Source organism: Hypanus sabinus, chromosome 8 (genome assembly GCF_030144855.1).
Source record: "Hypanus sabinus isolate sHypSab1 chromosome 8, sHypSab1.hap1, whole genome shotgun sequence".
NCBI classification, from domain to species: domain Eukaryota; kingdom Metazoa; phylum Chordata; class Chondrichthyes; order Myliobatiformes; family Dasyatidae; genus Hypanus; species Hypanus sabinus.
The window spans coordinates 20010177-20023888 of record NC_082713.1 but is presented as its reverse complement, the minus strand read 5'-3'; the positions used below and the strand labels follow the sequence as shown (position 1 = coordinate 20023888).

At 41.5% G+C, this 13712-nt stretch overlaps 1 protein-coding gene across 9 annotated transcripts in view; it reads left to right on the top strand.

The window, feature by feature from the left end:
• Positions 1-13712, top strand: part of rxfp2l (relaxin family peptide receptor 2, like) — a 118195-nt gene that overhangs the window by 89532 nt on the left and 14951 nt on the right. For 7 of the 9 annotated variants that reach the window (XM_059976795.1, XM_059976788.1, XM_059976794.1 and 4 more), the window contains 4 exons: positions 272-343; positions 2539-2610; positions 3762-3833; positions 8526-8597. In XM_059976795.1, the coding sequence (XP_059832778.1) occupies positions 272-343; positions 2539-2610; positions 3762-3833; positions 8526-8597 (288 nt within the window). The remainder of the gene's footprint in view (positions 1-271; positions 344-2538; positions 2611-3761; positions 3834-8525; positions 8598-13712) is intronic. The other 2 variants (XM_059976789.1, XM_059976792.1) reach the window with 1 other exon arrangement.

The following is a 13712-nucleotide window of genomic DNA, read 5'->3' as shown; positions in this document are numbered from 1 at the left end:
GTTAGAACAGAATCCGGCTGGACAGTCATGAGTTGAATAGGGGCACACAGCCTTGTGGGGCACCAGAGTTGGGGATCATTGTGGTGGAAGTGTTACTGCCGATCTTTAACAACTAAAATCTGATCCTTACTGTTAGCGGTCTGTTGGTGAGGAAGCCCATTTGCAAAGAGTGCTGTTGAGTCCCAGTGTAGGCAATAGAAATCCTAGGCATATATTTTAATTTAAAATGACAGCTTAAGTGAGTGTCTGTATGAACCTTTTTGTTCTAAAGGATTCTCCACAACAATGAAATCAGACATGTGAATGAAGATCTGTTTACAGAATCTACAAGAATGAAAAATCTGTAAGAACCTTTTTCTTCGAACATGTTTAGTATAGTTTCTCAAGCTTTTTCTTCCATTTTAATAATTTACATGTACTCAAATAAAATTAAATAATTGTTTTGATGGAGCCCTGATGAAGTGTTTCGGCCTGAAATGTCGACTGCTTATTCGTCTCCATAGATGCTGCCTGATCTGTGGAGTTCCTCTAGTATTTTGCGTGTGCGTTACTCTGGATTCCTAGCATCTGCAGAATCTCTTGTGGTTGGGTTGAGTGATCCTCCAACCTTGGCAATCCATTTTCAAATGTTTCATAACCATATAAGGAGACATCAACAGTGCACTATTCACTTGTGGTTTGTCCTCCAGATGCTTGGCTGTTATGCACTTATCAATCAGTTGATTGGTTGTGTAACCTCGCATGGTGACAAAACGTTTGCAAATGGATTGCCAAGTTTGAAAATCAACTCAGCCCAACCATCACCCAATCTCTTGTATTTGTAACAAATACCATTCCTTCATACCATTTCAAGTAGTGCTTAAACAAACGGAAATGCAGAATAAAAATAGATGTGAAGTTTAGACATGAATTTGGTTTCTAAACTTTGGTTGTTTTGTAAAGTTAGTTTCCTGGTGTCAATATCTCTGAAGATCTATCCTGGGTCCAACGTATTGATGCAATTGCAAAGAAAGCATGGCAGCATTGGGAATTTGAGGGGACTTGGTATGTTACCAAAGATTCTTGCAAATTTCTACAGATGTAACGTGGAGAACATTTTAACTGGAGGGGCCACTGCACAGGATCAAGAAAAGCTGCAGAAAACTGCAGCCAGCTTCATCATGGGCATTAGCCTCCCCAGCATTGAGAACACCTTCAATAGGCGATGCCTCAAATAGGGTCCTTCCATCTTTAAGGACTCAGGATATGCCCTCTTCACACCGCTACCATCGAGGAGGAGATCCATGAGTCTATAGACACACACCCAACGTTTCAGGGACAGCTTCTTCCCTTCCGCCATCAGGTTTCTGAATGGACATGAACATTATTTCTTTTTTTTTTTGCTCTCTTTTTGCTCTACTTTCTTAATTTAATTTTTTATTATATATCTCTTATAATAATATATAGTTTTTATTATTACGTATCACAATGTACTGCTGGCACAAAACAATAAAGTTCATGACACAAGCCAGTGATATTAAACATGATTCTGAAGAAATGGTTGGTGTTCCAAATGATAGAAGCAATGGACAGCAGTCAAATACTTAATTTCTATTTTTTAAATTAGTACATAAAAGCAACAGTTCCAAAGTCTATACTTAGTCCTAGGTGCATAAGGAAGTGGGTATAAGAGCAACTGTTCTCCTGTAGACACAAGGGATTCTGCAGATGCTAGAAATAGTGAGTAACACACTCGGCTCAGCAGGTCAGCAACATCTGTGGAGGGAATATCTTTGACATTTTGGGCCGAGATCCTTAATCCAATCTTCTCACGGGAATTTTTTGAGATTTATGTCAATGCTATGCCAATGTAATAATTTCACTTCCCTCCACTGTTTAGTCTTCTTAGGTCCTGACTTCAGGTTATTGCCTGATAATTTCTCTGATACTTCAGTCTCCTAACTGTGTGTGTGTGTGTGTGTGTGTGTGTGTGTGTGTGTGTGTGTGTGTGTGTGTGTGTGTGTGTGTGTGTGTGTGTGTGTGTGTGTGTGTGTGTGTGTGTGTGTGTGTGTTTCCAAGCATTCGTCAACTCACGTTGCACCTTCTCAGATGTAGGTTGATTGATTGAGTGTTAAGTATGCTGGTCATAGAATTGCTTCAAAGTTCAAAGTAATTTCAAAGTTTAAAGTAAATTTATTATCAAAGTTTGTTGTTGAGGCGAGTGAAGTTAACCACGCTGGTTCAGGAGCCTGATGGTTGAAGGGTAATAATAGTTCCTGAACCTGGTGATGTGGGACGTAAGGCTCCTCTGCCTCTTTCCCACTGGCAGCAGCAAGAGAGCATGCTTCTTCAACCTGTTGCTATGGGTAACTCCTCTGAGGACCCCTTTGACTGGGTGTTCAAAGCAAGTGTCCCAGTGAGGGAGGGAACCAATACTTATGGTTTCCAGTTTTATGCTAACATTCTGCTTCACTGCAGAAGCAATCTCAAACATTTCAGTGTCTATGTATTTAGCACAAAACCTAATTATTTACAAGAATTGTCTTTTCTGTTTTCAAGTGACCTGTCTTCAAATCTGATTAAAGAGTTGCCGCGTTCAGCATTCAGAGGCCTTAAAAACCTGAAACAGATGTAAGCTACCAGATTTCTCAATTCCTTTTCTAAAATTTAGACAGATTTTGACCTTTTCCATTCTTAAAGAGGTGAGATAGCTTGAACCAAGGATAGGTCATTTGGCCTATCAATCCTCTTCATTCACGGGCCTGTTATTTCATTAAGTAATCTATATTTTTGGAGTTTTACCTTGATAGTGATGCCTACGTTATGAGACTTATTGAAAAGGTAAAATAAAATAGAAGTATAGTGAAAGGAAAGGGTAACAAGAGATTCTGAAGATGCAAGAGCAACACACACCAGATGCTGGAGGAACTCAGCAGATCAGGCAGTATCTATGGAGAGGAATAAACAGTCGATTTTTCAGGCAAGACCCTTCATTATCACTGGAAGGGAAGGGGGAAGAAGGCAGAATAAGAAGCTGTGGGGAGGGGAAGGAGTACAAACTGGCAGGTGACTGGTGAGGGGGAAGATGCATGGGTGGCAGGGGGGGAATGAAGGAGTGGGATGCTGGGAATTAATAGGTGGAAGAGGTAAAGGGATGAAGAAGAAGGAATCTGATGGGAGAAGCGAGTGGTCCATGAGGAAAATGGAAGGGGGATGAGCACCTGAGGGAGCTAATGGACAGGTGAGGAGAAGAAAAGGCATAAAAAGGGAGCTAGAATGGGGAATGGAAAAAGAGAAAAGGGGAGGGGGAGGAATTACCAGTTGTTAGAGATATTGATGTTCATGCCATCAGGTTGGAGGCTACCCAGACAGGATATGAGATGTTGCTCCTCCAACAATTCAGGACTCTGCAGCAAGGCCAGCATTTAATGCCCTGGTGGATTATTCATGTTGAAACCATTTGGTATGAAGCTGTTTGATCAAAGAGCACTGTTGGGATGAGCCCATGCAAACTTTCTTAACTGATTGGATGCTTGACAAGGAAAAGATGGGTCGCAGCTGTGAAAAAAACACACTAAATATCTTGTCACTAAAGGCAGCCTCCACCCTTAGAGCTATTTGCGAAAATGAAAGAAAATACTAGCAGAATGAAAAATAAGGATGAAATGAAATGTTTATAGAATGGAAACTTGCTGGAACTTTAAGGCTAAATACTTACAGAACAACTTTGGAAACTTTGTATACTTGATGCAAACTAGCAAATCTTTTCTGGTGTTTTCCAGGAACTTATCAAATAATCCTATAAACTATTTTCATGTGGATCAGTTTGATGACCTTATATCTCTCAGGTCACTGTAAGTATAGTTTTATTTTCCTTGTTGGTAAAATATGTGTGTTTTCTAGACTTTCAGTCTTCTTTTCATTGTAGTCAACCAAAACCAAACTCACCGCTGGCAGCTAAAATTACCTACTCATTAATGGTGCTGAACGAGGTCAGAACTTCAAGTTTATAAATAAGTATTGTTGGATTTTATCTCAGCCTTTTTCCACTTGTGAGTGGTCTGTAATTAGGTGCAATGAACTCTCTTTAACAAATCGCATGTTTCTCTCGTGGCAACTGTAATTAATTCTTCCCACTTCTTATGCAGTGGCTTAAAAAGGAATCAGAAGATGAAAATGGGTCATGTGATATGTTAGTCAGAGAAGATTAAGGAGAATCCAAAAAGATTTCACAACTACCTAAAATGACTTACCTGGGGTAATAGTGAAAGCAGGCAGTTTGGTGGATACACAATTGGCTTCATGGCAGAAAGCAAAGAATGATGGTGGAAGGTTGTCTTTCAGATTGAAGGCCTGTGATTACTGGTGTTCCCCAATGGCTGATGCTAGGATATTTGCTATTTGTCAGCTCTGTCAAGGATTTGGATGAGAATACACAAGGCAAGATTAGTAAATTCACAGAAGATACTAAAATAGGTGGTGTTGTAGACAGTGAGGATGATTGTCAGGAATTACAAAGGGATCTTAATTACTGGTTAAATTGGTCAAGGAATGACAAGTTGGGTACGTGTGAGTTGTTTCCGTTTTGGAGGACTTTCACAGTGAATGGTAGGACCCTGAGGAATGTTGTAGAATGAAAGGACCTAGTTTGCTGAGAGTGGCGATTCAGGTAGACAAAGTGATGAAAATGGCTTTTGACTGAGTATAGAAGTCAGAATATTATGTTGCCTTTGTACATAACTTTGTACACAACTCCTCAGTTTACATACAACACAGTGCAACTGGTACCGGACTTCCTAATGAACAGACCTCAGATAGTCAAGTTACACAACCGCTCCTCCTTCCCCATCACCCTCAATACAGGTGCTCCCCAGCCCATTGCTGTACACTCTGCACACACGTGACTGCACGGCCAAACACCTGAGTAATTACATTGCCAAGTTCACCGATGGCACAATAGTGGCAGGGCTCATCACCAACAATGATGAGATGGCCTATAGAGGAGGAGGAAGTGCTTGAGGCCCAATCCTTAATGTCAACAAAACAAAGGAGATGGTTATCGACTTCAGGAGAACTCGTACCACTCACACCCCTCTTTACATCAATGACCCAGCAGTGGAGACTGTGAGCAGTTCCAAACTCTTGGGAGTGCACATCTCCCACAAACTCTCATGGTCCCAGAACAGATCCTACACAATCCCCAATGTCTCTGCCTTCTGAGGAGGCTGAAGAGATGATCTCTGCACATCTATACTCACATCCTTTCACAGATGTGCGGTAAAGGGTATCCTAACTTCTGTATCACTGTATGGTATGGAAACTGCACTGAGACAGACAGGAGGGCTCTACAATTGGTAGTTAACACTGCCCAGTGCAACTACCCGCCATCAAGAACATATACACAGAAAGGTGCTGGAAAAAAGCCAGTAACATCTTGAAGGATCACACTCACCCTGTTCATGAACTGTTTGTCCCACTCCCTTCAGGGAGGAGGTTATGTAGTGTTCATGCCAGGACTATCAGACACAAAAACAGTTACTTTCGCCAAGCAGCAAGGCTGATCAACACCTCCACCCACTAACCCACCCCTCCACATCCCACACCACCACTATTTTATCATTTCCAGTCAGAGTCACCTTATGTACAGACACTCCTGTGCCCAGCATCATTTTATGGACATATAATCAATCTATGAATGTATATAAGCTACTTAAGTATTTATATTAATTGTATTTTTATTATTGTGTTCCTTATCTTGTTGTGGTTATTTCTGTGTTGCATTGGATCCAGAGTAACAATTATTTTGTGCTCCTTTACACTTATGCACAGGAAATGACATTAAACCATCTTGAATCTGGATGAGATTGCATTTGCAATATTGTGTTCAATTCTGGTCACCCTGTTATAGGAAGGCTGTCGCCAAGCTGAAAAGAGTGCAGAAGAGATTTATAAGAATGTTGCCAGGACTCAAGGGACTGAATTATGGAGAGAAACAGAGCGAGCTAGGACTTTTTTGATTGGGACACTGAGGAATGAGAGTGATCTTACAGAGGTGTACAAAATCATAAGGGAATAAGATAGGGTCAATGCACACAGCCTTTTCCTCAGGGTTGGAGAATCAAGAACTAGAGGGCATAGGCTTAAGGTGAGAATGCGAAGAATTAACAGAAACCTGAGCGGGAACTTTATCACCCAGTGTGAGCTGCCAGAGGAAGTGGATGAGGCAGGTATATGAACAACATTTAAAAGTCACTACAGCAGGTACTTAGATAGGAAAGGTGTAGATGGATTATGGGCCAAAGGTGGGCAAATAGGACTAGTTTAGATGGGAATTTTAGTTGGTATGGACCAGTTGGACCAAAGGGTCTATTTCTTTGTTGTATAACTCTATTTAGTTGATTTTCTCTATTATATTTATGTTCCATTTAATAGCCTTTTGTATGGAATCGGATCAAATGCCATCTGTCAGACCATATAAATAAAATGCATGGCATTTCCTCATCGCCTCTTTCTCCAAAAAAATCAAATGGACTTGTTAAAATTAAACATCATCTGAAAACTGAGAAGGAATTTTGGACCATCGAACCTCACTGCACAGGAGATTATTGGGGCTGATATACCTCTGTCTGAAAGAGTCAACAACAGCTCCCCTCCTACCTTCCCTTTTACCTTTTTAGCTATTTTTACCTCAACTTGTTCAAATGTTGGGAAATTTAGAGGAGATGATGCAAAGTCAGGACAGTGGAGATGATTTAGCAGTAAATGATACGAATAAAATGCAAAATAACAAGGGGGCACAAAATGAGAACAAGGCAAAGCAACAAGGGGGTAGAAGGGTGGATTGGCAAGTTTGCAGATGACACAAAGGTTGGTGGTGTTGTGGATAGTGTTGAGGATTGTTGAAGATTGCAGAGAGACATTGATAGGATGCAGAAGTGGGCTGAGAAATGGCAGATGGAGTTCAACCCGGAGAAGTGTGAGGTGATACACTTTGGAAGGACAAACTCCAAGGCAGAGTACAAAGTAAATGGCAGGATACGTGGTAGTGTGGAGGAGCAGAGGGATCTGGGGATACATGTCCACAGATCCCTGAAAGTTGCCTCACAGGTAGATAGGGTAGTTAAGAAAGCTTATGGAGTGTTAGCTTTCATAAGTCGAGGGATAGAGTTTATGCGTCGCGGGGTAATGATGCAGCTCTATAAAATTCTGGTTAGGCCACACTTGGAGTACTGTGTCCAGTTCTGGTCACCTCACTATAGGAAGGATGTAGAAGCACTGGAAAGGGTACAGAGGAGATTTACCAGGATTCTGCCTGGTTTAGAGAGTATACATTATGATTAGAGATTAATGGAGCTAGGGCTTTACTCTCTGGAGAGAAGGAGGATGAGAGGAGATATGATAGAGGAGTACAAGATATTAAGAGGAATAGACAGAGTGGACAGCCAGTGCCTCTTCCCCAGGGCAGCACTGCTCAGTACAAGAGGACATGGCTTTAAGGTAAGGGGGTGGGAAGTTCAAGGGGGATATTAGAGGAAGGTTTTTTACTCAGAGAGTGGTTGGTACGTGGAATGCACTGCCTGAGTCAGTGGTGGAGACAGATACACTAGTGAAATTTAAGAGACTACTAGACAGATATATGGAGGAATTTAAGGTGGTGGGTTATATGGGAGGCAGGGTTTAAGGGTCAGCACAACATTGTGGGCCAAAGGGCCTGTACTGTGCTGTTCTATGTAACTGAAGACGAGGAGAAACTGGTTGAGGCTGGTTTGTTTGCATGAGTGAACAAGGATTGAATGAGAGCTGGGTTTAAATAGGCTGCAGGTAATGATTTGGAAACTAGTGGCAAGTGACTCCTGTTAGCTGGGTGGAGACTGGGAGGTGCCTACCCCTGCATGCTTGACATCAAAATGAGTAATGAGTTCTAGTTCTGCATTGTAAGTTTCAAAAAATAATTCTAAATGAATAATTACAGTATATTATTTAGGGCAGCAGTACAGACATTAATTACTGACCACTAACTGGGAACCACTAGACTAACCACTGGGAATAGGTTTTGTCATCTTAGTTTATCAAATATTGAGCTGCTCTATTGACTTTCATGTTAACCTTTGTGTATATATTCTGGAATTCCAGCTTATTAAACCATTTCATTTCAAAGTTTTTAATGCACTTCACTCACTCCCATCCTCATGACTGTTTATTTTATTCAGTGATAAAATACGGTAACTGGCCCTTCCGGCTCTATGAGCCCACACTGCCAAATTACACTCATGTGACCAATTAACCTACCAACCCATACATCTTTGGAATGTGGGAGGAAGTCAGATCATCAGGAGGAAACCCACATGGTCACAGGGACAATGTACAAACTCCTTACACATTGCAGCAGAATTGAACCCTAGTTGCTGGTGCTGTAATGGTGTTATGCTAACCACTATGCTTCTGTTATCCACATTAAGTTATATCATGGAACAGAGCATCATCAAAGCTTTTGAAGATCTACGTCAGATTTTACGATCAACAGTTCCATGCTTTTTATTTTTCAGAATACTGGATGGTATCAACATTTTGAATATTGAGACCCGAATGTTTGTGAACTTGAAGGAGCTCTCATACATGTATGTAATGACCTTGCAATAGAAATAGTTCTGGAGAGATAACACAAATAAGGAACAGTATTTAGTAGCTCTGGTAAAACATGTCACAGATGCTACTGCTAATCAATCGGAGTTTATTAATCTATTTTGCACGTCTGATAACTTGTATAAATTCAATTTGTAAGTTTTGGTTCTGCCATGTAACGCTAAACTTGGTAAGTTCAAGATTCTTAAGAATGCATATTAGAATGAGAACTTTGAAACAAGCCTTTCAGCCTAAATGGTCCACAAAAGGTATTTGTACTCTTCATGTCCTTTCTTTCAAAATATTTTTTTCTAAATGGATAGATAAAATAGCATAGGCTGGTGAGTATATGGAACGAGCTGCCAGAGGAAGTGACTGAAGCAGGTACAATAGGATCTTTGAAGAAGCATCTGCATTGGTAAATGGAGCTCAGAGAGATATGGGCCAAATGCAGGAAATTAGTACTGGCTGGTCAGCATGGACTCATTGGACCTTAGGGCTTTTATCCGTGCTGTATTGCTTTAGGTCATTTTCCTTGACCCCCTAATCAAGGTCCCCTAGTTACTCCCTCAGAAATAATTGAATTAATTGGCATCTATTTCAGGGAATATTCTCATACAGAATAGTTTTCCTCAGTCATTTCTTTCCATGAAGTATTTAAGTACAAAAACTATCAACTCAGCAGATACCTTAATTTGGTTTAATAATCTTTAGACTATATGTTTCCTAAAGGTAATTGCGTACCTTAAGGAACTACCCAGTCACTTCCACAGAGATCCATAATATGGTATATCTAACTCTTTGAAAAAGATGTGCCTATTAGCTCCCAGATGGGGCATAGTCATAAATAAGCTGGTCTGTCTTGGGAATGTGTAATATTTATGGCTGAAGCAATCATCTGAACACACATGTCAGTGAGGTTTGCTTTCCTTTTGAACATTTTGGATTATTTAAATGAAAATATCGCTGTTGCAAATGTATAACATGCCCTGTTAGTCATTAACCCAGCTCATAAATCTAACCAGGGGACAATCCATCAGCGTTTAGCATTTGGCTTGTGTGAGTGTACATGTTATTATAGAGTAACTAAGCTAATGTTTGAACTGTATGTCTTTGCTGTTCACCTTGTCCAGCCTCTGATTCTAAAGCAAGCATAGCTTTCTCTGTGTTCTTTTATTGTTCTGCCACTGACATATTTTATTAATGTCTGTTCTGTAATCCAATTTTGGTTTTTAAAACTGATAAATGCACTCCCTTAAAGGCACAATAGATGAAACTAATTTCCTACTCCAAATCAGTAAAGCACTGAGACTGCTAAGATAGTGAATTAAAATTTAAAGGAATTAGATACTGTATACTCAGCGGATTAGGCATCATTTATGGACAGTAAAACTAAGTTAATATTTGAGCTTAGTGAACTTTCTTCTAAGCATTTCCAGCAGTTTCCATTTTATTGCAATTACAATGAAGTTTAAGACCATAAGGTACAGGAGTAGAAATGGGCTATTCTATGAATAGGACAAAATAGTCATTCATTATTTTTATTAACTTTATTTGTCACGTGTCTATCTGAACATTGAAACATACAGTAAAGTTCATCATTTGCATCAACAACCAACACAGTCCAAGGATGTACTGAGGTCAGCCCATGAGTGTCACTTCACTTCTAGTGCCAACATAGCATGCCCTCAACTTACTAACCCTAACCCGTGCGTCTTTGGAACGTGGGAGGAAACCAGAGCAGCCAGAGGAAGCGGTTGCAGTTTTGGGGTGAATGTACAAACTTCTTCAAAAAAGGTGTGGAATTGAACCTGGGTCCCTGGCGCTGTAATAGCATTATGCTAACTGCTAAGCTACCATGCTGCCCTTCCATTTCATTTCTAACTCACTATTGACCAGGCCAGTATGGGACCTCAAGAGAGTATTTGTAGGATGTCTAAGGGATGGCTTTTTAGAACAGCTTGTTGTTGAGGCCACTAGGGAATCGGCTGTGCTGGATCTGGTGTTGTGCAATGATCCAGCGGTGATAAGAGAGCTTAAGGTTAAGGAACTCTTAGGAACAGTGATCACAATCTGAGAAGGAGAAACTAAGATCCAATGTGTCAGTATTTCAGTGGAATAAAGGAAATTACAATGGCATGAGAGGGGAATTGGCCAAGGTTGACTGGAAAGGGACACTAGCAGGAAGGACAGCAAAGCAGCAATGGCTGGAGTTTATGTGAAAAATAAGGGAAGTGTAAGACAGATACATTCCAAATAAGAAGAAATTTTTGAATGGAAGAAGGACACTACCGTTGCTGACAAGTGAAGTCAGAGCCAAAGTAAAAGCAAAAGAGAGGGCATACAAGGAAGCCAAAGCTAGTGGGAAGATAGAGGACTGGGAAACTTTTAAAAACTTGCAGAAAGAAACTAAGAAGGTCATTAGGAAGGGAAACATGAATTATGAAAGGAAGCTAGTGACTAATATCAAAGAAGATACTGAAAGCTTGAAGTATCTAAAGGGTAAAAGAGAGTCTAGGGTAGATATAGGACCAATAGAAAATGACGCTGGAGATATTGAAATGGGAGACGCAGAGATGGCAGAGGAACTGAATGCATAGCTTGCATCAGGCTTCACAGTGGAAGGCATCTGCAGTATACTGGACATTCAAGAGTGTCAGAGAAATGAAGTATATGCAATGAAAATTATGGCTGAAAAGGTGCTCAGGAAGCTTAATGAGGGTGGATAAATCTCCTGGACCTGATGGAATGCATCCTCGAGTTCTGAAGGAAGTAGCTGGAGAGATTGCAGAGCCATTAACAATGATCTTTAAAGAATCAATAGATTTTGGCATTGTACCGGATGACTGGAAATTACAAATGTTACGCCACTATTTAAGAAGGGTGGGAGATAGCAGCAAGTAAACTATAGACCTGTTAGCCTGGCATCAGTGGATGGGAAGTTGTTGGAATCGATGTGCCTATGGGGGGGAACAAGTGGACAAGGGAGTCACGTAGGGAACGATCCCTGCGGAAAGCAGAAGTGGGGGGGAGGGAAAGATGTGCTGATTTCCAATGGGATCCCACTACCAAGCACATCCCTTCCCACCAATCTCCCTCCTGGCACCTATCCTTGTAAGCGAAACAAGTGCTACACCTGCCCTTTCACTTACTCCCTCACCACCATTCAGGCCCCAGACAGTCCTTCCAGGTGAGGCGACACTTCACCTGTGAGTCGGCTGGTGTGGTATACTGTGCCTGGTGCTCCTGGTGTGGCCCTTTATATATTGGTGAGACCCGACGCAGACTGAGAGACTGTTTCGCTGAACACCTATGCTCAGTCCGCCAGAGAAAGCAGGATCTCCCAGTGGCCACACATTTTAATTCCACATCCCATTCCCATTCTGATATGTCAATCCATGGCCTCCTCTACTGTCAAGATGAATCCACACTCAGGTTGGAGGAACAACACCTTATATACCGGCTAGGTAGCCTCCAACCTGATGGCATGAACATTGACTTCTCTAACTTCCGTTAATGCCTCTCCTCCCCTTCTTACCCCATCCCTGACATATTTAGTTGTTTGTCTTTTTTCTCTCTCTCCGCCCATCACTCTGCCTGTTCTCCATCTCCCTCTGGTGCTCCCCCCCTCCCCCTTTCTTTCTCCTGAGGCCGGTGATAGGCAGGTGATAGAGAAAGGATATGCTCAGACCGAAGGCTTGAGATGTGTCTATTTTAATGCAAGGAGTGTTGTGAACAAAGCGGATGAGCTTAGAGCGTGGATCAGTACTTGGAGATATGATGTGGTGGCCATATAGAGACTTGGATGGCTCAGGGACAGGAATGGTTACTTCGAGTGTCAGGCTTTAGATGTTTCAGAAAGAACAGAGAGGGAGGCAAAAGAGGTGGGGGCGTGGCACCGTTGATCAGAGATAGTTTCACAGCTGCAGAAAAGGTGGACGCCATGGAGGGATTGTCTATGGAGTCTCTGTGGGGGGAGGTTAGGAACAGGAAGGGGTCAATAACTTTACTGGGTGTGTTTTATAGGACGCCTAATAGTAACGGGATATCGAGGAGCAGATAGGGAAACAGATCCTGGAAAGGTATAATAATAACAGAGTTGTCGTGATGGGAGATTTTAATTTCCCAAATATTGATTGGCATCTCCCTAGAGCAGGGGGTTTAGATGGGGTAGAGTTTGTTAGGTGTGTTCAGGAAGGTTTCTTGACACAGTATGTAGATAAGACTACAAGAGGAGAGGCTGTTCTTGATCTGGTATTGGGAAATGAACCTGGTCAGGTGTCAGATCTCTCAGTGGGAGAGCATTTTGGAGATAATGATCATAATTCTATCTCCTTTACAATAGCATTGGAGAGAGATAGAAACAGACAAGTTAGAAAAGCGTTTGATTGGAGTAAGGGGAATTATGAGGCTGTCAGGCAGGAAATTGGAGGCTTAAATTGGAAACAGATGTTCTCAGGAAGCAATATGGCAAATACTCAGGGGATATTTGTGTGGAATTCTGCACAGGTACGTTCCAATGAGACAGGCAAGTTATGGTAGGGTACAGGAACCATGGTGTACAAAGGCTGTAATAAGTTTAGTCAAGAAAAGAAAAGCTTACAAAAGGTTTAGAGAGCTAGGAAATGTTAGAGATCTAGAGATTATAAGGCTACTAGGAAGAAGCTTAAGAAGGAAATTAGGAGAGCCAGAAGGGGCAATGTGAAGGCCTTGGCGGGCAGAATTAAGGAAAACTCCAAGGCATTCTACAAGTATGTGAAGAACAAGAGGATAAGACTTGAAAGAATTGGACCTATCAAATGTGACAGTGGGAAAGTGTGTATGGAACCGGAGGAAATAGCAGAGGTACTTAATGAATACTTTACTTCAGTATTCACTATGGAAAAGGATCTTAATGACTGTAGTGATGATTTGCAGCAGACTGAAAAGCTTGAGCATGTAGATATTAAGAAAGAAGATGAATGTGCTGGAGCTTTTGGAAAGCATCAAGTTGGATAGGTTGCCAGGACCGTACAAAATGTACCCCAAGCTACTGTGGGAGGCAAGGGAGGAGATTGCTGAGCCTCTGACAATGATCGTTGCATCATCAATGGGGACCGGAGAGGTTCCCG